Below are 27,496 nucleotides of genomic sequence, written 5' to 3' on the forward strand. Positions count from 1 at the left end.
CTTAGATTCACGGGGCAGAGCTCACATGGTTCTAGAAGAGCTGTTGGCTTGTGCTTTGGCTTGATGATATAACGGGCAGAATTGACAGCATACAAAACTGGGTACTTGGGTGGTGGTTCAAAAACTACCAATTCAGCTATGATGAGGAAGTTAGATAAAAATTAACACAAAGACTCATTTAAGTTATGGTGGGAGCTGGGATGTGGAAGTCAACTCTATATGTCGGGTCAGAAAAGCACTGTACATTTTGATGTCCTCCTAGCAGATACATTGTAACGAAGCAAAATAAATTAAAAACCCTCTCCTTGAAATAGTGGGAAGGGAGATCATGACAGGTTTTCAACAAATATAGAATGATAAATTCAAATTAATTGCACAAAACTTTACTTATATTAAATGTATGGAATTTCATTGCTGTTCTTTTTTATAGATAATGCTGCCTTTATGGGGGTTTTTGGGGTTTTTTATGCCTTTATGTTTTATTCTAATAACTAGATAAAATATTTTAAAGGATTTCCTGTATTTCTTGTGACCTCAGTTCTCATAACCATATTTTTCCCATAGTATTTTAAGTTCTTCCATCTCAAATTCTCCTGCCATGGGATTTTCAGAAATGTTATTTTCATATTTAGGGAAACAACTATTATATATGTATATGATCCAACCAAATTGAGGTCATGATAATTATCAGATTATCTAGTTTGAGAAAGTAATGTTTTATTAAATATTCAAGTACTTCCTCTTAAATGAATTAGGTCCTAAGAAGAGTTTAACAACATGACCCCATGGAATGCTCATTGAAATATCTATTAATTTTTCTTTTACAGAGACAAATTAAATGCTTCTATACAGTATATTTTGCAAGTGACCAGCATGTTTCCACAGAAGGGCTCCTTATATGGTGGAACTGAAATCACTATAATGGGTTTGGGATTCAGCACAATACTAGCTGAGAACACTGTGCTGTTGGGTAAGAGTTTCATCCTCACAGGAGGGCTGTTATCATTTTTCTCATCTTAAATGATGTGCTGTAGGTGCTGTGACTCTCAGTCATGGACTCTCAGTGCTGTGACTTCCATGACTCTCAGTCATGGAAGCTTTGTTTTTCTATTAGCATGTAAAAGGTTAAGTGTATTTGGTTAGGTGGTAAAAATAAACTAAATAACTGCTTTTGATTTCAGTAAATAATTACCAAATGTTTAATGTGTATAAAACACTTTAAAAAAGGAGAGGTCTCTGTTCTAAAACTAGTCAGTACTCAAACATGATTGCCATCAGAAAAAAGTACCAAAGATCCTACTATGTAATGGGGAGCTTTTGTAGGGCCTTGACTATTTACTAATTATACTTCTTCTCTGTATTTCACAAAAACTATTTGAGAAAATGTTTTTTCCCCCATCCTTTTTCTTTCTAGGGTCCTTCCCGTGCAATGTGACAGCATCATCAGAAAATGTCATAAAATGTGTTGTTCATTCAACAGGGAAAGTATTCAGGATTACCAACAGTGGGGAAGATTCAGGTATCAGACAACATTTATCTGCTGTAAATAATGGAGACATGTTACCTTGGAATTAATTTGATTTTTACTTATAATACTTCAAAGTATTCAGAGAATAGTTATTGTTATTTCTTTGTATAAGTTGTTAATAGTTTGTCTAGAATTTATCCACCTGACATAGGGGGCCACATATAGAATGAATCAGCAAGCAGTAGACTTGAGTCTAGAAGGCTAGGCTTAGGATTTCCAAGTTCAGGAATTGCCACTTGGTTTTACTGCAGTATAGAACCTCCTGAATTACTATAGTTTGTCTTCCATTATGGGTTTCTAAATAAATATTCAAATAGAAATTATATAGATCTTTGCGTGCCTCAATGCCTGAGAAGATTTTTGCGTTTAAAGAATTGATCAGAGGGCTTCCCCGGTGGCGCAGTGGTTGAGAGTCTGCCTGCCGATGCAGGGGACACGGATTCGTGCCCCGGTCCGGGAAGATCCCACGTGCCGCGGAGCGGCTGGGCCCGTGAGCCACAACTATTGAGCCTGCGCGTCTGGAGCCTGTGCTCCACAACGAGAGAGGCCGCGACAGTGAGAGGCCCGCGTATCACAAAAAAAAAAAAAAAAAAAAAAGAATTGATCAGAGCTTTTAAAAATATTCTATGTGGGCTTCCCTGGTGGCGCAGTGGTTGAGGGTCCGCCTGCCGATGCAGGGGACGTGGGTTCGTGCCCCGGTCCGGGAGGATCCCACATGCCGCGGAGCGGCTGGGCCCGTGAGCCATGGCCGCTGGGCCTGCGCGTCCGGAGCCTGTGCACTGCACTGGGAGACCCCACAGCAGTGAGAGGCCCGCATACCCAAAAAAAAAAAAAAAAAAAAAAAAAAAAAAAAAAATATTCCATGTGACATTTCTGAACAACTTGTTTATTGACTCTGAGTTTTTTCAAATTGCCTCTCGGTCAACAGTTTTGGAGTTGTGTGGTTTATCTTTTCCTTAGCTTCTCATTATGTTACTTTCCATTATTTCTGTTTATTTTTATTATGTGTTTAAAGTAGACATGTAAAAGTTTTACAATGTTAATTAAAAGGTTTTTTCACTCGTGGCTGTATGAAAAGGAAATATTTTCAAAGATAATTATTAAGAATTTGTACTCCTTTTCCTTTTTTCTTTAAAAATATGACTCAATTCTTGTTCCCAGTACACGGATTAGGTTATGCCTGGTCACCATCCGTCTTAAATGTGTCTGTGGGAGACACAGTGACATGGCATTGGCAAGCACATCCATATCTCAGGGGAATAGGATATAGAGTTTTCTCTGTCTCCAGTCCTGGAAGTGTAATTTATGATGGCAAAGGATTTACCAATAAAAGAGAAAAATCTGCATCAGGTATGTTTCCGCTTTGTTGCGTTTTGCATCATGCTTCTTTTTCCCAGATATAATAAAAAGAAATTTGTTTAGATTTAAAATACTTTTGCATAAATAATATATACAAATACACAAAATGATTTAGCTGGCATTTTATTGCTATAGTAAAAATATTACAAATTTATAAAATATTCCAAATGAATGTCAGCAAGGTATTTTATACATCAGAGATGAGTTCTGATATCAGAAATATCTCTATTCATTCTGGAATAATCAACCAGAAAAATATATTGAAACAAGCAAAATACAAAGAAAATTGAAGTACATGTTTTAATCATACCAGTCTGATAGCAAGTATGAACTTCTGTTGATTGGAATCAGCTTTAAAATCAGTCTTTCTTCTAGGACAACTTAGCGTATAGTGTGCCTTTTAGACTGCCTGTTTTGTTCTACACATGTAGCAGTTTGAACTTTTTACTCATGAACACAAACTGTTTTTCATTGAATGTTGAGTTTTTCTTTAAGATTCTGTGAATTATGCCAGATTTAACATGGTTTCTCTAGAAAAATTAATGCTGGATCTTGCCTTCCTAGAATGTAATTTCATTATACAAGACAGTTCTTTTATAGACATTTTATAGTTGTTTTATAGTCATTTCCTTACTACTTCCTGTTGAAATATCACATGCATAAAAAATAAGAAACCTGTCGCCTGCATGCGCGTTTGAATGATTATTTCAAATTTCTTTTCAAAGATGCATTAATTGCTTGTATTTATTATGTGCAATCTCATTTTATGGTAGGTTCATTTTCTTACCAATTTACTTCACCTGGAATCCATTATTATAGCAGCGGGTATGTTGATGAGGCCCACTCCATTTTTCTCCAAGGAGTCATTAACGTTTTACCAGCTGAAACCAGGCACATTCCCCTGCACCTGTTTGTGGGTGGCACTGAAGCCACATATGCTCAGGGTAAGAAGGTTAAAGGTAGAAACCCTGTCACTTCGGTGACCCAGGGTATATGCAACCATTCTGGAGTAGGAGGCAGATGACTGGGGCTAACTGTCTCTCACTAGCCGCATGACCCTGAATAGGTCGGGACTGCTCTGAGGCTAGAATTTATTCTATAAAATAAGGGGATCATGTTAATGTTGTCCTGTCAGTCTCCCAGAATCCTTATGTGCCTCAAATGAGATGTTAATGTGAAAAAGTTCTGATACTCTGTAAGTGCCTGAAAATATATTAAAATGTGAGATGATGTTGTTTTATTTTCCCCATAGGGTCTGGCCTTAGACAAATTGAAAAATAAATTAATTTTTTATTCACTCTTTACTGTATCATCTGTGTCCAGGTCTTTCTTTTAACTTTGAACCACCTGGGTCTCCTCTTGTCATTTGGGAAAAAAAGACTTACCAGAATATAAACCACCATCATCAAAATTAGAGTAATACAGTCTGAAAACAATTCTTGTTTTAGAATTTTATCCATGACTTACAGGCAATCTTTTGTCTAAAGGAGGACCCGTAAATTTGCACTTGGGAAGCTCTGTGACAGGCTGCCTGGCGACAGAACCCCTGTGTGGCCTGAACAGTACCGGGTTTGCACATTCAGATAGATTGCTCTTTGAGCTTTCAAGTTGTTTTTCACCATCTATAAGCAACATTAGTCCATCCATCGGAACACTAAATGAATTGATAACAATTACTGGACGTGGCTTCAGTAATCTCACATGTGCTAATAAGGTAAGAATATAAAGATCTCCTTTTTACCTCTGTATACACAATAAAAGGAAGATGTTTCATCCATAACCTCATAGTTTAATTTATGACAGCTTAATTGTGATATAATTCACACACCATACAACTGGCCCATTTAACGTGTACAATTCAGAAGCTCGTGGTATGTTCGTAGACTTGTGCGTCCATCACCACAGTCAATTTTAGAAGATTTTCTTTGCCCCAAAAAGGAACCCCACAGTCCTTAGATATTACCCCCAACCCCTCCGTACTTCCTGGCCCTAAACAACCACTAATTTTTCTGTCTCTGTGGATTTGCCTATTGTGAATATTCTTATAAATAGAATCATACAATATGTGGTCATTTGTGACCAGCTGTATTCACTAAGCATAATGTTTTCAAGGTTGATCCATGATGTACCATGTAGCAGTACTTCATTTCTTTTTATGACTGAATAATATTCCACTGCACAGTGTATACATTTTATTTATTCATTCATTAGTTCATGGACATTTGGGTTGCTTTCACCTTTTTGGCTATTATCAATAATGTAACTATGAACATTTGTGTATGATCATAATTTAGTTTAAGATTAATCCAAGATATGCCTTAATCAGCCCCCAAATTAATTTCATGAAAAAAAAGTTTGCACTTGATCAATTTTTTTTAAATTTATTGATTGATTGATTTTTTGGCTGCATTGGGTCTTTGTTGCTGTGCACGGGCTTTCTCTAGTTGCGGAGAGCAGGGGCTACTCTTCGTTGCGATGCACAGGCTTCTCATTGCGGTGGCCTCCCTTGTTGTGGAGCATGGGGCTCTAGGCATGCGGGCTTCAGTAGTTGTGGCTTGAGGGCTCTAGAGCTCAGGCTCAGTAGTTGTGGTACACGGGTTTAGTTGCTCCACGGCATGTGGGATCTTCCCGGACCAGGGCTCGAACCCATGTCCCCTCCATTGGCAGGCAGATTCTTAACGACTGCGCCACCAGGGAAGTCCCCAAATTTTTAAATTTAGTTGTTGCTAATACAAAATTTAAATTCACACTAGAGTAATGTATTGACTTGTTTTCATGTTCATTTTATTTTCAGGTTACAATTGGTAGCTATCCCTGTGTTGTAGAAGAAAGTAGTAATAATTCCATTGTGTGTCATATTGACCCTCAAAACTCAATGGATGTTGGCATCAGGGAAATTGTCACAGTAACTGTCTACAATCTGGGCACTGCTATCAACACACTGTCCAGTGAATTTGATAGGCGATTTGTACTTTTGCCAAACATCGACGTGGTATTACCAAATGCAGGGTCAACTACAGGAATGACAAAAGTGACCATAAAAGGCTCTGGATTTGCAGTTCCTACTGCTGGTGTACAAGTCCTTATGGGTCATTTTCCATGTGAAGTTCTGTCAGTGAATTATACAGCCATTGAATGTGAAACATCTCCTGCTCCGCAGCAGCTTGTGAAGGTAAATCTTCTGATCCACGGAGTGCCTGCCCTGTGTCAAGGGAACTGCAGCTTTTCATACTTAGAAAGCATCACTGCTTTTGTAACAAGAATCTCCCCAAACACCATCAAAGGATCTGTAAAAGTTCTTATTGAAGGAGAAGGTTTTGGCACTATCTTGGAGGACGTTTCTGTTTTCATTGGAAACCAACAGTTTAGAGCAATCGATGTTAATGAAAATAACATCACTGTTCTTGTGACTCCTCTTCCGGCTGGAATTTATCCTCTTAGTGTTGTGGTGGGAATGAAAGGCTTAGCTCTGGGAAACCTTACTGTCAGCAGCCCCCCAGTAGCATCTGTCACACCAACTTCTGGAAGCATCGGTGGTGGCACTACTTTGATGATCACTGGAAATGGCTTCTATCCAGGCAACACCACAGTCACTGTTGGGGATGAACCTTGCCAAATTATTTCTGTCAATTCCAGTGAAGTCTACTGCCGTACCCCAGCAGGGACAGCTGGAAGGGTCAGTGTAAAGATCTCTGTGAATGCAGTCGCTTATCCACCTCTGTCATTTACGTATGCCTTGGAAGATACTCCACTTCTCAGAGGAGTTACCCCAAGTACAGGTAGGCCAATACCTGCTTTTTTGGTGTCTTGATATACTATGATCAGTAATATTTACTAGCATAGAATTGGAATAATGTTTACAAATGATTTTTAGGATGTGTTTTTAGACAAACCCTCTTAGTCAATACATGGGATTTGAGTTCTGTGTAGTCTCTGTTGTGTGATTATTTTTTGCACATTCTTGGGATAAAATTTTTGGCCAAATTCCCATTTCTGTTTTAAAACAAAATCCTCATTAACTTCACCTAAATTTCAAAATGAGGAAGAAATAGATGGATGCCTGTGGACTAAAATTGGTCATTAATTTATGTCATTAATGTTAATATGACAGGCAATACCTGTTAAAATTCGTAAGTAGTTCATCTTATTAACATTGAGAATTTTTTAGAGTATCTTGTTTCCAGGAAACTACAATTGATTATTAACTTATTAATACAACAGAATTCCTTTTAAGGGGGTAATTGGCCCATTCAGGTGGAAAAAATATTATAAAATAGGATTTACTTAATTATTTAATATGACTTGGTCTTCTGAGCTAAGAATAGATTGAGATGTCTTCCTGATCCTTTGTCATTATGTTATGCTGTTTCTGATCATCTTCAAGCTATTGGAATGCTTATCATCTATGTAATGATTTCTGAAGAGGCAGCTATAGTCTAATGGCTGAGAACATGGCCTTAATACCTGGATTCACACCTTGGTTCTTTTACTTTCCAGTGGTGAAACTTTGGACGAGTTTCTTAAAATATCAGTTTCCTTACACATGCAGATACCTTCCTCATAAGGTTAAAAAATCTCATTCATATAATGCAGCTTAAAAGTTTCCTTTAATAAAGAACTTATTAAGGGACTTCCCTGGTAGTGCAGTGGATGAGACTCCGTGCTCCAATGCAGGGGGGCCCAGGTTTGATCCCTGGTCAGGGAACTAAATCCCACGCGCATGCCGCAACTAAGAGTTCGCATGCCACAACTAAGGAGGCTGCCTGCCACAACTAAGGAGCCAGCGAGCTGCAACTAAGGAGCCCGTCGGCTGCAACTAAGACCCAGCGCAACCAAATAAATAAATAAATAAATATTTTTAAAAAAATAAATAAAATGAAGAACTTATTAAATGTTGGCCTTTTAAAAAAAAAGTCTTTGTTAATTGTTAATTTACAGTGCCAGGAAATGTATCAGGTTTGGGTAAGGTGTATTCTGTGCCTTCAAGAAGTTTGCTATTGAAATTTTCTTTTAGACATCAAGTTTTCTCATTTAGAATTTTAAAAAGCAAATATTAACAGTAGCAATGGCATACTTCCTCCCATATATTTGCAATCATTGCAAATGAAGAACATATTGGCATATGTTCTTTATTTCCATGAACCATTTCTGTCTCATCTCTCTTTGAATGTATCTTTCAAAACAATGTATCTGAAGATAGATGAGACTTGTAGACAAGTGAGAACTGAGCTATTGGGTTGGCCAAAAGGTGCCTTCGGTTTTTAAGTAAAAATAAAAAGCACATTTTTCATTTTCACCAAGAACTTTATTGAACAACGTATTCACCCTTTTGTTCCAACTACTTTTGCCGTTTTTCAGGCAACTCGTAATTCCATCTTCCCAAAACGTTTTGTCTTTTTGAGCAAAGAACTGGTCCAGGTGCCTTTTACAGTCTTCCAGGGAATTGAAATTTTTTCCATTAAGAGAATTTTGTAAAGATGGAAATAAATGGAAATCCAAAGGTGCAATGTCTAGTGAATACAGCAGATGAATCAGAACTTCCCAGCCAAGCTGTAACAGTTTTTGCCTGGTCATCAAAGAAACATTTGGCCTTGCGTTATCCTGATGGAAAATTATGTGTTTTCTGTTGACTAATTCTGGACGCTTTTCATTGAGTGCTGCTTTCACTTGGGCTAATTGGGAGCAGTACTTGTTGGAATTAATCGTTTGGTTTTCCAGAAGGAGCTCATAATAGAGGACTCCCTTCCATTCCAACCATATACACAACATCACCTTCTTTGGATGAAGACCGGCCTTTGGTGTGGTCGGTATTGGTTCATTTCACTTGACCCACGATCTCTTCTGTTTCATATTATTGTACAGTATCCACTTTTCATCGCCCATCACAATTTGTTTTAAAAACAGAACGTTTCTGTGACGTTTCAGTAGACAGCTGCATGTGCAAATATGGTCAAAAAGGTTTTTTTCGCTTAAGTGGAACCCAAACATCAAAGCGATGAACATAACCAAGCTGGTGCAAATGATTTTCAACACTTGATTTGGATATTTTGAGTATGTCGGCTGTCTCCTGGATGGTATAATGTTGTTCTCAATTAATGTCTCAATTTGATCACTATCAACTTCAACTGGTCTCCCCGACCACGGAGCATTGTCCAGAGAGAAAGCTCCAACACGAATCTTCGCAAACCACTTTTGACATATTTGATCAGTCACAGCACATTCTCCATACACTGCACAAATCTTTTTTTTGCGTTTCAGTTGGCATTTTTACCTTTCTTGAAATAATAAAGTATAATATGCCAAAAATGTTGCTTTTTTTCTTCCATCTTCAATATTAAAATGGCTACACAAAAATTCACCAATTTTGATGTCTTTTTTAAAATGCACGCTGATATGACAGCTGTCACATACAGTCTAACAAAATTGTTTCAAATGAAATTAAAGACAACTAAGTGCTACTAGAGCCATCTTACGGAAAAAAACGTTCAAACCTTTTGGCCCACCCAATATTTTATTTACTGAAGAGGCAAGGTATACATCACACTTAGAACACTTCCATATGAAAGGTGAAAATACCAGAGAAGATTAAAAACTTCAGACCTGAAAACATTTTTTAATCTTGTATCTTAAAACTATTCATAACATGAAAGATCTCAATATCTATGGTCTTTAAAATGGCAACTTACATTTCAGTGACACTTACTATGGTCAATTATGTAGTTATTTTTACTGTTACTACTTGAATTAAAAGCAAACTAATACGTGGTGACTCTGCATTTGTAACAAGTTATGTTGATTAATAACTATTCACTTACTATTTAGGTACGTAGGTCTGTGTTTGGATGCCCTGTGAAAAATTCCATGTGTGTAATGCCCTCAATGCTTTTTGTCAAAAGAAGGAAGGAAGGGAACAGAAGGATTGAGATACTTTATTCTATGTACATTTGTTCAAGGCATTAACATCAACATTCATCTATAAGTCTTTAAATTAATTCCTTGTTTCTGTATTTACTATCTTATACCTAATTATTTATATGTCATAATTTGTTTATCAAGTCATATATATTGAAAATATTTGAATTAAGAAAAATAGTCCATTCATCAGAAGAGTTGCAAATATCAGGAAAGTACCAAAAGTTTTAAAAAGTAAACCTCATCCCTAAATATGCTCTAACCCACCACCCACTGCTCAGGCATTCATTCATTCTCCAGACATTCTAGATCTTCTCTCTTTTCCATTAGCCTGAATTATTAGTAACTTACAACTTTCATCTGTAGAATGGACCGATGTGCTAGAAAATAATGAACATTGAGATAAATATCTTATAATCAAGATACCATAGGCTGCAATGAAATTATAGCCAAAATGTATATGACAGGACATGTACTGTTGGTATTTATATTAGTTTTAAAATACTGGATATTATTTTGTTTATGTAAGTGCATGGGTATATCTTTAAATGCATGTGCAAGTATTGGAATTTAGGTATATATTTATATTTATATGGTTTGCTTTTTGTTTTTAAGGTCCTCCAGGGACTGAAATTCAGATCAATGGGTCAAATTTTGGTATTGATATCTTGGAAATTTCAGTGATGATAAATAACATTCAGTGTAATGTGACCATGGTCAATGATACTGTATTGCAATGCATTGCTGGAGATCATGCTGGTGGCACTTTTCCTGTTACGATGCATCATAGGACAAAAGGCTCTGCTGTGTCCACAGTCGTCTTTGAGTACCCACTTACTATTCACAATATTCATCCAAGCCAAGGTAGGCATGAATGTACCAGAACCTAGAAATATTTTATATTGTTTCAGTAAACACTTATTTAGAAAGAAACATATTCTTCAAACCCTGCTAAAATGTGTAGTTCCTATAACACACTAACATATTTTTGTTTATGCATCAAATTAATAAGCATGCAAGGGTATCAATCATTTCAAAATATTTGTTTAATGCCTATATTTCTCTTGTGCTATATAATTTATCTAAAATTTAATATTATTGAAAATGTCCAGGTTTTATTTGGAAATTGTTTTTAAATCATGTTTAGATATCACTGGCCTGTAATTATGTCTATCTAAATAAGTATTTTTTTTCTGTTTGAAAATTATGTTAGTGGTTAAAAACCTTAAGCATAACCAATGTGCTTTTAACTAAAATGGTAACTTTACATTTGTGTTTTGACTACTCAAATTCTTTGTGACATTTCTTTTAAATAAAATTTTAGTTCCTAGAAGTAGTTTAAATAAATGACCAGATGTGACATTTACTCAGTGAAGGTTTTAAAAAACTACAATCAAAAGAGATTCTGTTGCACTAATATAATATAATATAATATAATATAAATAATTTCAGTTCTGTAAATCTTTTCATTTAATGAAACTTGCTTCCATTTCAGGTGTTAAAATAAAGTTAAATATATGTACAGAGGAGGTTTTCTTTTCATTAACTTTGTCTTTCCCTTTTATATGTCTTCACTAGGGAGCTTCGGTGGTGGTCAAACCATGACTGTGACAGGCACTGGGTTTAATCCACAGAATTCAGTTGTATTAGTTTGTAGCTCCAAATGTGCAGTCGACAGACTGAAATCTAATCGCACAACATTATTATGTGAAGTTCCACCTAGTAATGGTAAGTAGTCAGAAGAAAGAATGGAAGTCTTTGAGAACTGTTTAATTTTATAGAGATCAGTCTGAATTTCTTTTTTCAATTTTTTGTGTTCATTTGGGGCAATTGAATCACCTTTATGAATTTCCTGATTTTAAGCAATTGCTTCAGAATTTTGTTTTCTAGGCTTAAAATATTTTCCAAGATTCATGACATTTGGGTTAAACTGAATTGTTTTTAGTAAACTGCAGTTTTTCAATTTATCACATAAAGAGCATGCCAAACGGAGAACATGTTTTTAGTTCCTATTGGAGTATTAACTTTCCCTTAAAGGGGGGATAGCATAATGGTTATGAGGGTGAACTCTGGTAATTTCGTTGCCAAGATTCAAACGCAAGCTGTGTCTTTGGGCAAGTTATTCAAGCTCTCTGTGTCTTTGTTTCCTCTTCTGTAAAATGAAAATGATCACATTAGCCTACTTATTGTGAGGTTTGATAAGTTAATGTATGTGAAGTGGATAGAATGGTATCTGAAACATGATATGTGATTTGCTATTATTATTACTCTTATTTATTTTTACTTAGTGGTTAAAAGCCTGGGCTCTAAGGAGCCCCTGAATTTGTTTTGCCACTAACTGTCACCTCAGCTAAGTAACTTAACTCCTCTCTGTTTCAGTTTGTCCATCTATTGAATGGAGACAATATTAACCCTAGTTCAGTGGGTTACTGTGAAGTTTAAGTATCTGGTATTTTAAGTACACAGCAGATTTTCATTATCTAACAAAATTTAAGAAGAACTAAAGAGAATAATATAGATGAATAAAGGATATGGTTTATGGACAAACATTTTTTAAAACATTAACAAAATGTGATGAAGCTTTTCTAAACATTTTTGCTTCTTCTGACTTCTTAAAGAATACTGAAGAAAATGTAACACTTTTGTGACTGGGCTTACTTATCATTTCAACATCAGAGTTTGTATTCTGATTTTTTTTTAATGCAGTAATGCTATAAAGATTTGTCAAGGTTTGTTTACCTTAACAGTAGCTCCGCTTCTTTTTTCAGCGTTTTTGTATTGAGTTTTTGTAGCTTTTCTGTCTGTTACCTCGCTTTCAGCTGTCAGCGTGCTTGCTATTAGCCGTTCTTCCTTCCGTCCTCTCTAATTTGCTGTGTTGAATCCTCTAGCACTGGAAAACCAAACAGGCAGGTTTGTAGAATTGTCTACAATAAGAGGCTCTGAGGGAGGATCTAAGGGTTTTTCCCCTGTTGATAATGTGCGTGAATTTTGTGATGTGTTTGACTATTGCTAGAGATCTTTATTACTTCACATAGAGCCTGTGAAAGTGACTTTGGGAAAAGGAAGATGTTATTAAAAATATTTGGGGGTTTTGGACGTGAATAAGGGCCTAATGGCAGAATCGAACTCAGTTTGATTCCTCTTATCATAGGCTGGGGACCCAAGCAAGCCTGTGAAGTGAGTGTGGTCAATGGGAAGAATTCATCTCAGTCCCCGGCTCCTTTTATATACACCATGTCAATGACTCCACTCATCACTGAAATAGCTCCCAGGAGAGGCAGTACAGCAGGGGGCACCAGACTTACAGTCCTGGGATCAGGCTTCAGGTACTGTCTTCACGCGCATATACATCGGTGAATCTTTCTGGCTCCAGCCGTTATGCCTGCTTTCTCGTGTGCCAGGACAGTGTTTGAATATAGTCATGTAAAGTCTACCCACCTGCTCAAAAGCCACACTACATTTACTGACTACATACTCTGTGTCAGGAACCTTTTTACCCCGTAGAAACTTCCTGCCTTACCTTCTTAGGTATTGTTTAATACCATTTTATGGCTAGAAGACTAAAATTAGAGAGGCTAAATAACTTTCCCCAGATCTTAGTAAGTAACATCACAAGTATAAGTCACCTTACTGTTAATGCTTTCCTCAGAATCTCATCTCCAACCATCATCTGCTTCATTGGCTCAATGAAACATCTCTTCATCCATTTCACTGTAACTGTTTAGGTTCCTTCTTCATAAGCATATTCATTATTTTGGCTCAAATTTTATGTACTGCCCTATCATCATCCTTCAAGTACATTAAGTTTGACTTCAAAACCCCAGATCATTTAAATCATAGCGGGCAATGTTAATTCCTCAAGTACCTGTAACTACCTTGGACTTGCATTTTTACATGGAGATTAAATTCCAAAGTCTGTGAATGTGACAAAAAATGTCACATAGGCAAGATAATCGCTGAAAGTGTCTTACATAGGTGGCTGTTTGGAGACCAATGTAGACTTTCTCAATAATTTGAACCCAAGCAGTTTTTCTCCAGCACTGCAGTACTTGCTAGTTTGTACAGTTTTATTTCCTGACCTCTTAATCGCTTTGTTTACTTTTTTCTCAACGAATATTTTGAAGTTTTGCTACTGAAAAAAAGTGTCAGTCTGCACTTTGATAGCTCATAGGTAAGATCATTAGTTTTACAATAATGCATATGAATAATAGGGTTTGACAATGGGACCTAGACATTTGAGAAAAACACCAATGTTTTGTTTTCTTTTTTTTACTTTACAGTGAAAATATACAGGATGTTCTTGTTACCATAGCTGAAGCCAAATGTGATATTGAGTATTCCAACAAGACATATATCATCTGCATGACAAACGCCCACACTCCTTCAGGGTGGGCTCCAGTGCATGTCAACATCAGAAGCATCGGCATGGCCAAACTGGTAACAGTGCTGTTGGATAGAGTAGTCTCAGCAATAGAAAAACTAGCCTTATGGGAGGTGAAGTAATTGGTAATGGAGTTGCTGGGGTTTTTTTTGGCTGTGTTGGGTCTTTGTTGCTGCGCATGGGCTTTCTCTAGTTGTGGCAGGCGGGGGCTACTCTTCGTTGTGGCACGCGGGCTTCTTATTGTGGTGACTTCTCTTGTTGTGGAGCACAGGCTCTAGGCACGTGGGCTTCAGTAGTTGTGGCACGTGGGCTCAGTAGTTGTGGCTCGTGGGCTTTAGAGCTCAGGCTCAGTAGTTGTGGTGCACGGGCTTAGTTGCTCCACGCCATGTGGGATCTTCCTGGTTCAGAGATTGAACCCGTGTCCCCTGCATTGGCAGGCGGATCCTTAACCACTGCGCCACCAGAGAAGTCCCATTAATGGACCTTTTACTTTGTTAATGTCTCCAAAAAATAACTAAGATGTGACTATAATAAATTTAAGGTAGGTTATTTTTTTTTGCTTGCTACTAAAATTTTATTATTTCAGATTTCTAATTATTCTGGATTGCAGGGTAATTGGTAATAGCTTTTTTAGTTTTTTATTATTGTGAAATTAATCAACAGGCAGCTCTAACATATTTAAAGTAGGTTATACTTAATGAAAATGTTCATTGTTTTAGATTTCTTCATTTTGAGGAATTAAATGAAGAATTGTGATAAAACCTCTAAATTTAAAAGTCTCTCATTTCTATTACAGGATAATGCTGACTTTCTATATGTTGATGCTTGGTCCTCCAACTTCTCGTGGGGAGGAGCATCGCCCCCAGAGGAAGGCTCACTAGTTGTTATTACAAAAGGACAGACAATTTTGCTGGATCAGAATACTCCTATCCTGAAAATGTTGCTTATTCAGGGTAAATTTCTGAAAATCTGTTTATTAGACTCTGCCTGTGAAATGGTTCTGTGAAGTTAATTTAATCAAAATTCATGATTATGAACATCCATAGTTGTATCAGGTTTTGAATACAGAGTTTAGTACTGAGTTCTTTAAATTGAGTATTATAATCCATTTGTGGTTATGATTTTTTTTATTGTGTTGCAACCAGAATCTTTTAATGAAATAGAATAGAAAATATCTGAGTGGGGGCTTCCCTGGTGGCGCAGTGGTTGAGAGTCTGCCTGCCGATGCAGGGGACACGGGTTCGTGCCCCAGTCCGAGAAGATCCCACATGCTGCGGAGCGGCTGGGCCCGTGGGCCATGGCCGCTGAGACTGCGCGTCCAGAGCCTGTTTCTCCACAACGGGAGAGGCCGCAGCAGTGAGAGACCCGTGTACCGCAAAAAAAAAAAAAAAAGAAAATATCTGAGTGTACTGCATCTTTTATATGGGTAAGCGTCTTTTAAAGTCAAGTGTTTCATGAAACTTTTGTTTCAATAACCGTGTGTGTGTGTGTGTGTGTGTGTGTGTGTGTGTATGTATATGCCAATGAACATGGAGTGGATTACAACAGTAACAAGGTATTTCCCATTTAGAAAAACACTAGTATAGTGGGTCCTAGGGGTTATAAAAATCATAGAGGTTTGTTAAATTCTATACTAATGACCCCCCTGACTCCTCTTGGATGCCAGGTTGTGATTTAACCTTTGCCTGTGAACCTGCTTTCAACTGTTACACGAAGTTCTCTCTGCTTCTTAATATCCTATTTTTAATACAGCAAGCTAAATAACCAGAACTGTGACAATTGTGTGTAAAAGAAACAATAATTGGCGAGAGTAAAACACTTGAGGCTTTAGTATATAAACTTTGCCATAATGGTTTTAGCTGTTCATAGGCCTTTGCGCTTTGTTTTTGTTTTAACTTCTGGGACGACAGCAGTGTTTCAGTTATTTGAAGTTATTAACTGCTGAACCTTTGGACAGGTAAAGTTTCACTGTCCACAAATTTACATCAGTCTCTTAAAAAATGTATCTCAGCACATTCTTTAATAATGCTAATCAGGCTATAGCTGTTGCTAGTGCAAATTAGTGGATAAAAGTTCAGACCTAATGTTGGCATTACAATAGTTTATGAAAAGTGTTTTTCTTTTATTTTAATTTTTGGTTCTTAATTTATATTTTGAGGTCCTGTGTTTGTAGAACTAGAATTCATGTAGCTGCATTATTTAATAACATTTAAAATAACAAATGATCAAGGGGGAATAATCTGCCCTGGGGTTTGATTTCCTAGCAGCTCCTTGGGTCTTGTCTGAAGTTGTTGTTGTTTTTTTTTTGCGGTATGCGGGCCTCTCACTGCTGTGGCCTCTCCCGTTGTGGAGCACAGGCTCCGGACGCGCAGGCTCAGCGGCCATGGCTCACGGGCCCAGCTGCTCCACGGCATGTGGGATCCTCCAGGACCGGGGCACGAACCCGTGTCCCCTGCATCGGCAGGCGGACTCTCAACCACTGCGCCACCAGGGAAGCCCTTGTCTGAAGTTTTTATACTTCATGTTGCCAAAGAGCTGAAGTAAAGTGACATGCATAGTGACAGCAGATAGGAATAAGAAGTTAAATTTTAGTGTATAATTTAAGAAATAGCTTTTAATAAGACTATTCCTTGTGATATATTTCAAAATTGTATGGTTTTTAGGTGGAACTCTAATATTTGATGAAGCTGACATTGAACTTCAGGCAGAAAATATTCTAATTACAGATGGAGGCGTTCTTCAGGTATACGAGAGAACTTGATCTGTATTCATTGCTAACCTCTCCATTTCTTTTTAAAATATTATGTGTAAATGGACAGTTAATTACGCTAAACTCTCACTAGTTTATCTTTGTGTAGGTCTCTGTTCTTAGCATAAAATCTTTTTTCTGGATTTTAAAAGTTCCCTAGAATACTTTTGTGCTTTTAATGGGAAGATAAAGCATATTTTCATAGAGCAGAATTGTAAATAGAGCAGAAAAAAAAATTAGCTCTGAGATGTGGCTAAAGTCAATCAGTATACTTTCCAAAGGTCTGGCATCGTATATTTAGCTGACTGGAAAATGTAAGGTTTATCTTTTGGAGGAAAGATACTGAGAATGGAACAGTTGATTCTCAAAAGAGAGGGGAGAAAAGAAAAGAATTTCCTTTTGAATGATTAGAGTTGTGGATAATGAGTTTTACTTTCTAAATGATGCTTGTGAAATCCCTTGCAGATTGGGACGGAAGCCTCCCCATTTCAACACAAGGCGGTCATTACCTTGCATGGGCACCTGCGATCTCCTGAGCTCCCGGTATATGGCGCCAAGACGCTGGCTGTGCGGGAGGGAATCCTGGATCTGCATGGTACGGGCCAAAAGGATTCAAGGAACTGGTCCAGGAGAGACTAGCCAGGAAGCCAGAGATAATCCTCCTGATAACTCTCTTTAAATGAAACCTTGCCAAACTTCTCCTGTCTTTACGTGTTCCCTCTTTACCCCTCTTTATCTCTTCCCTCCTTTATCCAGATTAGGTCAACCCCTACAGACCACCAAGACTCACAACCAAGGTCACTCCTAGGACGCCCTTCCTTCACATCCTTTGCCTAATTTAGCACTTGAAACAGTTCATACTGATTGTTTTCTTTATTCATCTATCTAAACAAAAAGGCATTAAGTCTAGAAGCAGAAATTATAACTTCTTATATTTGTATTTTAAAATGGGCTCTTTCTAAAATATAACTATAAATTTATATTTGCACTGTTCTATAACTATATGTACTGTGGAAAATTATCAGCAAATAAAAATGATAATGATCATGTTTGAGGTATCAGTGTAGCATTATTTAAAGGAAGCATGGTGTGAATCCTTTTTATATGAAGTCTTCTATATTGCAATAATCTACCTCTTTTATAAGTTTAGAGTATATAAGGATGATAACCCACTATGATCATAAATGTCCTACATTATGCTAAATCTATACACTAATAGAATTTTCAGAAATTTATACATTTCATTTGTCTCCAGATTATCAATTTAAGCAATTCCTATCAACAATGACAAAGATAATAGGCCTCTGCCCATTTTAACAGTAGTATCACACAATTTATATTGAGTTCATTTAAAGATTATCATAAATGGGATATGTCATTGCAGAAGGATTTTTTAAAAACGTATAGACCTATACATGTTATTACAAACCTGATTATTACTTTTATAAAGCAAGCACTCTAAATGTTTCTTTTTTGAGAAAGGTATAAGATGCTAAGGTAAAATGAACTTTCTCAAAATTGATTCAATCCAGGCAAAGATTAAAATGCATGAAACTCTCAATATCCAAGAAAACACATCTGAGGAAATTCTCGGTTTGTATGTTGGCTCCAGGTCTGCCTGTTCCTGTGATTTGGACTCATTTGGCTCATACTGCAAAGGCAGGGGAAAGGACTTTGATTTTACACGAAGCAGTAACATGGAAACCAGGAGATGAGATTGTAATTGCAAGCACAGGACACAGGTATGATGTCTTCTGGACCCGCTAATTTTGATTCAGAATAGACTTTTTTTTTTTTTTTTTTTTTTTTTTAGAATAGAGACTTTTTTAAACTATGTAAACAAGGGATGATTCAGAAGGTCCACAACTATTTAATTTAAATTTGAAACCTAGAATAAAGAAGCGTGAACAGCCAAATATGTATTTGACAAATATTAACATTGGGTTGACCCCCAGTGTGTTGAGTTTCCACTGACTGAATTTACCATGAGAAAAAGTATGAATATATACTAATAAAAGATTTTAGTCATTTTCACGGTTAAGTTCCCATGTAAGATTTCGTTTGACAAAAGCATTCTGCTATTAAGTCAGTTGAAAACCTCTGAGTGAGAGCTTTAGCTAAGTGCATCAACGCATGCAAACATGTAAATGAGCTTCTTTGTTTGGCGCCACCAAATGACACGTTTGAAGGAAGCTAGTGAACTCTTTCTCATCTTACAGTCTTGGCAGTGGCTCCCATGGAGCAAAATTGTTAGTAATGATTGAATAAAAGGGAGGAAGGAAATTATAGTATGAGTGATGATTAACGTGACCTTTTACACGTCTGACATTTTACAATCGAGGCTGCTTATGACCCTTAATTTGTTTAATTATATATTTTAGCAAATAAGAAATAAAACGAACAAAACTAACACAGCTACACCAAGAATACTGGTGGGGAGAGGAAGCAAGAGGAGCCTTATTTTTGCTTTATTGTTCAAATTATAAGCAATAGCAAAATTGGATATAGTCGATGCTGATCAGGGAACAAATAGTAATTTATGACAAGAAACAGCTAAATTATGTTAAGGTCGTGACTCAGTATAGAATTAGAATTCAAGGTGGCGTTTTGGGTTTGTCATTTTCCAAGTTAAAAATAGACCTGCAGACATTAGGAAGTGTTAAATATATACTTAGCTTTATAAGTGCCCTTTTTTTCTCTGCCCTTGGAATTGTATAATGGCAAAATTAAAAAGCAGCAAAATGACAGGGCTTACAAATAGAATAGAAAGTCCTCATTTATAGCTTTTCTGGATGAATTAAAAGAGTAAGTTTAGAACTTAGTTTAGGGATATTTCATTTTAAGAAACAAGAATTGAGGAGTTTCCCATCAAATCTAACTCATTGTTCACTATTTAATTCATAAGTCCCATTTCAGAGTTTGTAATGCAGGTGGTTAAGAATACTACTTCTAGGGACTTCCCTGGTGGCGCAGTGGTTGAGAGTCCGCCGGCTGATGCAGGGGACACGGGTTCGTGCCCCGGTCCGGGAAGATCTCACATGCCACAGAGCGGCTGGGCCCGTGAGCCATGGCCGCTGAGCCTGCGCCTCCGGAGCCTGTGCTCCGCAACGGGAGAGGCCACAACAGTGAGAGGCCCGCGTACCACAAAAAAAAAAAACCCCAAAAAACGAAAAGAGTACTACTTCTAAAGTCAGTCTGCCTGGGTCCAACCCCCGGCAATACCACTTACTAGGCCTGAGGTCATGTTATTTCACCTCTCTGTGCTTCTCTAAAATTGGAATGCTGTTAGTATGTATCTCAGAATTACTGTAAGGACTAAGTGAGTTAATATGTGTAAAACAGAGCAGAACTTGACTCAAACTTAGTGCTAGATAAGTGTTAGATATTATTACAAAGGAAGAAAAGGTGCATTTAGGTGCATATAACATATAAAAATGCTTTTTTATAACCTTCTTTTGTTTTTTCTGTTTTGTTTTTGTTTTTTTGGGTGCATTGGGTCTTCGTTGCTGCATGCGGGCTTTCTCTAGTTGCAGTGAGGGGGGCTACTCTTCATTGTGGTGCATGGGTTTCTCATTGTAGTGGCTTCTCTTGTTGTGGAGCACGGGCTCTAGGCACGCGGGCTTCAGTAGTTGTGGCACGTGGGCTCAGTAGTTGTCGCTCACGGGCTCTAGAGCTCCGGCTCAGTAGTTGAGGTGCACGGGCTTAGTTGCTCCACACCATGTGGGATCTTCCCGGACCAGGGATCGACCCATGTCCCCTGCACTGGCAGGCAGATTCTAAACCACTGCACCATGAGGGAAGTCCCTGGAACCTTCTTTTCTAAAGAAATCTCTGTTCATCTGAATTCAAGAGAATTCAGGAGAGGCCAGTCCAAATCACCTGAGGGATCTTGTACTATTGATACACCCTCTCTCAAGCATCCTTAATCTTCACCTCCCCCTGCCCTCTCACCCTACAATTCCTTCCCTGGGTCTTTTGGAATTATGGGTTTCCCCATCCACCCACCATCTTGGAAAAAAAATAATAACTTTGGTCTCCTGTCTCTTGTAGCTTCTCTCCCTCTTTCTCTCTGTAAATTATTGAACTGCTTAAATATTATGCCCATTTCTTCCATTTCATTCTCGCTATCCATGTTTTCCCTTTAAATCCTACAGTCTAATTTTGATCCTCATAAAAACTTTCCTAGTGACCTTCTGACTATCATCATTCTTTGCTTCCTGCACATCACCAGGTTCTCTTGGTCCTTCCCTTGAAATGCCTCTTCCACCAGCTTTCCATGCACTCAGTTTAATTTAGACTCTCAGCCCCTCACTCTGGAATATTCCATCATCTTCCTATTTGGGCTCCATTCCTCTACCTTCTTACCTCAGGAATTCATTCTGCATTGATTTATTCAGTCAGGGAAAAACTGTGATTGAATTGTGACACGTACTGGACCAAGTGCTCAGCATACAGAATGATTTAACGGGTGTTAAATCAGGTATGGGAAGGACAGAGAAGTAAATGGGTGGTAAGACTGCAGTGTGGTGACCGTGAGTGCTGATGGGGCCTCACGCAGAGCTTACTGGGAGTCCAGAAGAAGAGTTGGGAAAGGTGAGAGAGGTGCCTTTCAACGTGTTTCACATGCGACATTGTTATTTAAACTGGTAGTTAAAGGAGGAAAAAGATTTGCCAAGGGAGAGAGGAATCAAAAAGGAATGTCAGGAAGATACAGAGGTAACTCCTCTAAGGGCACCTCTGTCAACAGCACCAATCACGCTTTAGTAGATAATACACAATCAGCCATAGAAACACATGTCTCTGAAGTCAGGGGCACTTTCTGCTTGGTATCCCCAATACTTTGCTCTGTGCCTAGAAAACAGGATGGACACTCGATAAGTCTTTGTTGGAAGGACTCAGTACATGAATGTGTATATTATAGATTTGGCCAGTCCTTCTGCTGGAACTTGGTATGTGTTGAAGGAATGGGTAGAAATGAGAACTCTTGAGCTCACCTCAGTCGTTTCTTTTCCCTGCTCAGGAACCTCCAATGGATTCCCTCTGTAAGGGTTTCTCAGTCTCAGCACTATTGACATTTTGGACCAGATAATTCTTTGTTGTGTATCATAGGACATTTGGGTACATTCTTGGCCACTACCTTCTAGTAGCAACATAGCACCCCCAACAAGTTGCGACAACCGAAAATGTGTCCAGGCATTACCAAATGTCCCCTGGAGGGATGAAAGCATCCCTGATTGACAGCCACTGAGTGTGATCCTCAAAGTTATAAATGAATAGTACTTTTGAATACTTTATAGAATTAGTCCAGTTCTGTGAACAAGTATAGCACTTGGAAAATATTTATTTAATTGAAATGCATCTGTAAAATTTATTCAGTTACTCTAAGAAAGAGTAAAATACCGTCTTGGAATTCCTCTTCAGAATATTGTATGACATAAAAAGTTTTCCTGTTTTACACATGAGTGTTCAGAATAGCATAAAACAAATACAGCAAAACACTGTTATGTTAATTTATATTAATTTTGAGAGTTTTTGGTTCAAATTTTTACAGACACAGCCAACAAGAGAATGAAAAAAGGACCATTGCATCTGTATCTGCTGGTGGCAGGAACATAACGCTAACTAATCCGCTGAATTACACACACTTAGGAATCACTGTCACCCTCCCTGATGGAACTCTGTTTGAAGCAAGGGCAGAAATTGGAATTCTTACAAGAAATATTTTAATAAGAGGATCTGACAACGTGGAGTGGAATGACAAAATTCCAGCATGCCCTGATGGATTTGACACAGGTAGTCTTAGCAGCCTTAGTGTGTCGCCTAAAATGTTTATAGACACTGCAAAAATATTCCCTGTGTGCAAAATCAGCCCCTGTTGAGAACTAATGGACTTGGTTATGCTCTAGCAATAAATAAGCCCCAAATCTTAGTGATTAAAAATGATAAAGGTTTATTTCTCATTGATGCTACACGTGTCCAATATGGGTCAACAGGGGGGCTCTGCTCGTTGTTATTTTCCAGGGTCTAGGCTGATGGAGACTTAATCTCAACATGGGTTTCCATGATCTCTGAGACAGGAGGTGAGAAGGCTGGAGAGTTAAGCACCAGCAGTTTGTTACTTTGGTCCTGAAGTGACATGTGTCCCTTCTTCTCAGGTGTCAATAGTTGGAACTGGTTCCGTGGCTATAATTAACTTACCACAGTTCTCATATATATTATATATATATATATATGTATTTATAAAACTGTGTATAACCATATAAATGTATGTGTGTAGTTAAGAAGCACAGTGCATTTCACAAGTCTCTTTTAAATATTTTATGTAATTACTACTACCATTACAATCCCATAAGTACTTGAATAATAGCTGATATAGCTTAGATACAGCCTTTTCTTCGATGGGAAGCATAAGGCAAAGCTTACTGATCAATGTCAAAAGATCTGCGTTCTGATTCCATTTCATCTGCGTGGTCTCACAATGTCCATTGTGAAACCTAGTTTCATCCTGTTTAAAATAAAAATACTTCCTGTTCTGCCAACCTACTATAGTTATAAGAATTAAGTGAGATAATGCATGTTCTAATCTTGTACCAGTGTAAGATCGTATTAGCTATGTTAATCCCAAATCTTGGGGAAAATAAATTCAGCGATAATAAAACAAAATACCTGAGTACTTTAGGGGTTGCAAAGGTGAACAAGACAAGGCACTTACCTTCCTTACTATGCAGAGGAGGAGATAATGTGAACGCAAATAATTATGTTCCAGGGTGAGGTTAAAATTGTATGTGAATAAAAAGATATAATTAGGTATGAGAAACAGTCTTTATATAATTAGAGGATTTTGACACGGTTTTTCTTTATGATATCTTAAAAAATATTTTTAAAGGTGAATTTGCTACACAGACATGTCTCCAAGGAAGGTTTGGAGAAGAAATAGGAAGTGACCAGTTTGGTGGATGCATTATGTTTCATGCTCCGATACCTGGTGCCAACATGGTAACTGGAAGAATAGAATACGTAGAGGTAAGAGGCATTATCGTTAGCGCTTTGTCCAAAGTTTTCCATACGATGAATGTGAATTGAGCACCTGCTTTTTGCCAGATGCTACTTATAATCTGGTAGAGGAGACATAAACAGATGATTTTAATACATCCAATTATTCATTCACATAATCATGCCAAATTTTTGTTTCTCTGTTTTTATCACACCCCACATCAAATTCGTTAACAAGGTCTATCCACTCTGCCCACAAAATACTGTATCCTGAATGTACTGTTTTTCTACCTTTTTCACCTGGTCCCTAACCCAAGCCACCATCACCTCTCACCTGGTCTACTGTGCTTTTCTCCTAACTGGTCTTCCTGCTTTCACCCTATCTGCAGTGAAGTCTCCACACGACAGCCAAAGTCCAATTTTTAAATGTGAATCAGATCTTGCTACACACTGTTCAGAGCTCTTCAGTGGCTTCCTATTACACCTAAAACAAAAAGTCCAAGCCTTGTCCAAAGGATCCACGTGATCTGACCCCCTGCTGGCCTCTATCTTGTGTGATCTACCCTTGGCGCCTGCCATGCCGGCCACATAGACCTCCCTGTGTCTCTTGCCCATGTCAGGCACACTCCTGTCTCAGGTTCTTTGCACTTGCTCTTCATCCTGCTTGGAATGCTCCTCCACCAGGTACTTAAATGGTTCACACTCATTTCAGTCAGGTCTCTTCTCAAATGTTATCTCTTCAGAGAGGATGTTCCTCACCACTTTTATTTGAAATAGCTGCCCAAACACCTGTTTTTCTTTATTAACTCATAACTCCTGATATATTTTTAATTTGTTTTTTATCTCTTCCTCTAGAACATAAACTCAGTTAGTTCAGATATTTTTGTCCTTCTGGTTTTCTGCTGATTCCTCTGTAGCTGGAACAGTACTTAGCCTATAGCAGATTCTCAATTGACTATTAACTGAACAAATAAATATATAAATGAAAGAATAAATATGCAAGTTATGCCCAAGAGATCAGGAGCTCCTCTGTATCTTATTCATATTCAGCCTATATAATCTGGGTTTAGCACAGTTTCTATCAAGTATTCAGTAAAAGGAAGGAATGGAGGAAGGGTGGGAAGGAAGGTTAGTAAAATCCTTAAATCCATTAAATTTGGAAGAGCTCACTCATCTGCAGTGAGGGTGGCAGAGTCAATGACTGCATAGTGTAAAAAATAAACCTTCTCCTAGGTTATGTTACACACATGTAACATCTGGATATGGAGTGAGGTTGCCAGTGTCGATCTGTATAATAAATATTATTAATAGTTAATTTTTATTTTTAGATGAAGAATGAAAATAAATAAATGCCCTACCATTTATTTCCAAACCTTATGAGATCATATTCCACACACACACACACACACACACACGCACATGCACACGCACACACACACACGCAGAGGCATCTTCTGTACATTCAAGAAATGTTTCTTATTATTAAAAAAGAATCAAAGTGAAGGAGAAAAAGAAGTCTTTTACGAGGTATTTTGCTGAACACGAAAGTTTCATAACAGCAAGGTGAAAAGCAGAAGAGTCGAAGATGGGTTTTGTTCATTCATTCATTTGATAACAAGTATGGGCTGTTATAGATTGAATAAAACAAGGTGGGTTGGGGATCAGACAACATTTTTAAATGATAAACAGGAATAATATGGGAGATATAAATGCATTAATAATAATTAATGTAAAAGTGGATATTATTTTGAAACAAGTAAGTATGAGCCAGGCAAAGTCTGAGTCTGTGTGTATCACTAAATAGCTGTGATTTCTGGGCTTGACAGATATTCCATGCTGGACAGGCATTCCGGTTGGGGCGATATCCAATACATTGGCACCTGCTTGGAGATTTACAGTTTAAATCTTATGTAAGAGGCTGTGCAATTCACCAGACCTATAACAGAGCTGTCACTATCCATAACACACATCACCTTCTGGTTGAGAGGAATATTATATACGATATCAGGGGGGGAGCATTTTTTATAGAAGATGGTATTGAACATGGCAATATCCTGCAATACAACTTGGCAGTATTTGTACAGCAAAGTACTAGTCTTCTGAATGACGACGTGACTCCAGCTGCATTTTGGGTAACCAATCCAAACAACACCATACGACACAATGCAGCTGCTGGTGGCACTCACTTTGGCTTTTGGTACCGAATGAACAACCACCCTGATGGGCCATCTTATGACCGAAACATTTGCCAAAAAAGAGTTCCTCTTGGAGAATTCTTTAATAACACTGTTCATTCTCAAGGTTGGTTTGGATTGTGGATATTTGAGGAATATTTCCCCATGCAGACAGGATCTTGTACTTCCTCAGTGCCAGAGCCTGCAATATTTAATTCACTCACTACTTGGAATTGTCAAAAAGGAGCTGAATGGGTCAATGGAGGTGCACTTCAGTTTCATAACTTCGTGATGGTCAATAATTATGAGGCTGGAATTGAAACGAAGAGGATCCTGGCTCCTTATGTTGGAGGATGGGGTGAAGCCATTGGAGCAGTGATTAAAAATGCCAAAATAGTTGGTCATGTTGATGAACTGGGAATGGGGTCTGCATTTTGCACAATGAAAGGCCTGGTTCTCCCATTTAGTGAAGGGTTGACTGTATCTTCCGTACACTTCATGAACTTTGACCGTCCCAGCTGTGCAGCTTTGGGAGTGACGTCCATCACTGGCGTTTGTAATGAGAGATGTGGAGGCTGGAGTGCAAAATTCATTGACATCCAATATTCTCACACAACAAACAAGGCTGGCTTTCGATGGGAACATGAAGCGGTACTGATTGATGTTGATGGTTCACTTACAGGTAATGTGATGTTTTAATTTCTGATAAAATACTTTGGAAATATATTTTTTTGTTTGTGTTAACACAGAGAGTTGAATTGTCAAAGCAGACTCAGATGAATCACAGATCTTAACTGGTGCCGAACTTTCCTAATGACTTAAGGATATAGGTCAACACTAGGCATAGATGAGATATCCTTTTCTAGCAAAGTCTCAAACGATCAGATGCAGCCTCCAAATATGTCCCTTTTCTCCTGCATTTGCACTTTGGTTTTGAATTAACAGCAAATTTTGAGCAATATTTATGGAATATTGATCACAGTAGGAAGCCATTTCATTTGAGAATGCCTCCATTTTGTACTCAGTTAATTATGCAGAGGAAGCTGCTTACATGACTACCCAGATTCTCCAGCCGGTCATGCCCAATAAATGTATAAATTCCAGGTTTATTTACATAAGCAACAGACTGGATGTATCCTGCTCAAGTACCTTAGAGGGAAGTAATAAGTCACAGGCCTGCTGTTAGCCTTTTTCTTTCCAATCTAAATTCTGAATTTGGAATTGATTCAAAGAATATGGGAACTGTAGTACAAAATTCAACATTCTTTGTAGGTTAAATCTTTTCTACCATTTTAAGTTCAGAGTAAGTCAAATCCTTTTGTAAATAATCATGGTTTCTAGAATTTAGCATTTTTATAAAATTTTAATGATAATGACTTGGCAAAATCAGATAGGAAGTG

The 27,496-nt window shown here is 37.7% G+C and overlaps 1 protein-coding gene across 1 annotated transcript in view; it reads left to right on the plus strand.

Annotated features, from left to right (window-relative positions):
* Positions 1–27,496, plus strand: part of PKHD1L1 (PKHD1 like 1) — a 154,527-nt gene that overhangs the window by 67,211 nt on the left and 59,820 nt on the right. The window contains exons 33-49 of the mRNA XM_060035239.1: positions 828–970; positions 1,415–1,519; positions 2,690–2,878; positions 3,661–3,831; positions 4,375–4,601; positions 5,682–6,666; positions 10,415–10,663; positions 11,378–11,527; positions 12,951–13,125; positions 14,080–14,236; positions 14,977–15,133; positions 16,844–16,923; positions 17,395–17,524; positions 18,542–18,671; positions 22,481–22,722; positions 23,816–23,952; positions 25,749–26,778. Of these exons, the coding sequence (XP_059891222.1) occupies positions 828–970; positions 1,415–1,519; positions 2,690–2,878; positions 3,661–3,831; positions 4,375–4,601; positions 5,682–6,666; positions 10,415–10,663; positions 11,378–11,527; positions 12,951–13,125; positions 14,080–14,236; positions 14,977–15,133; positions 16,844–16,923; positions 17,395–17,524; positions 18,542–18,671; positions 22,481–22,722; positions 23,816–23,952; positions 25,749–26,778 (4,457 nt within the window). The remainder of the gene's footprint in view (positions 1–827; positions 971–1,414; positions 1,520–2,689; positions 2,879–3,660; positions 3,832–4,374; positions 4,602–5,681; positions 6,667–10,414; positions 10,664–11,377; positions 11,528–12,950; positions 13,126–14,079; positions 14,237–14,976; positions 15,134–16,843; positions 16,924–17,394; positions 17,525–18,541; positions 18,672–22,480; positions 22,723–23,815; positions 23,953–25,748; positions 26,779–27,496) is intronic.

The sequence above is a fragment of the Delphinus delphis genome, chromosome 17 (assembly GCF_949987515.2).
Source record: "Delphinus delphis chromosome 17, mDelDel1.2, whole genome shotgun sequence".
In the NCBI taxonomy this organism is placed as follows: Eukaryota; Metazoa; Chordata; class Mammalia; order Artiodactyla; family Delphinidae; genus Delphinus; species Delphinus delphis.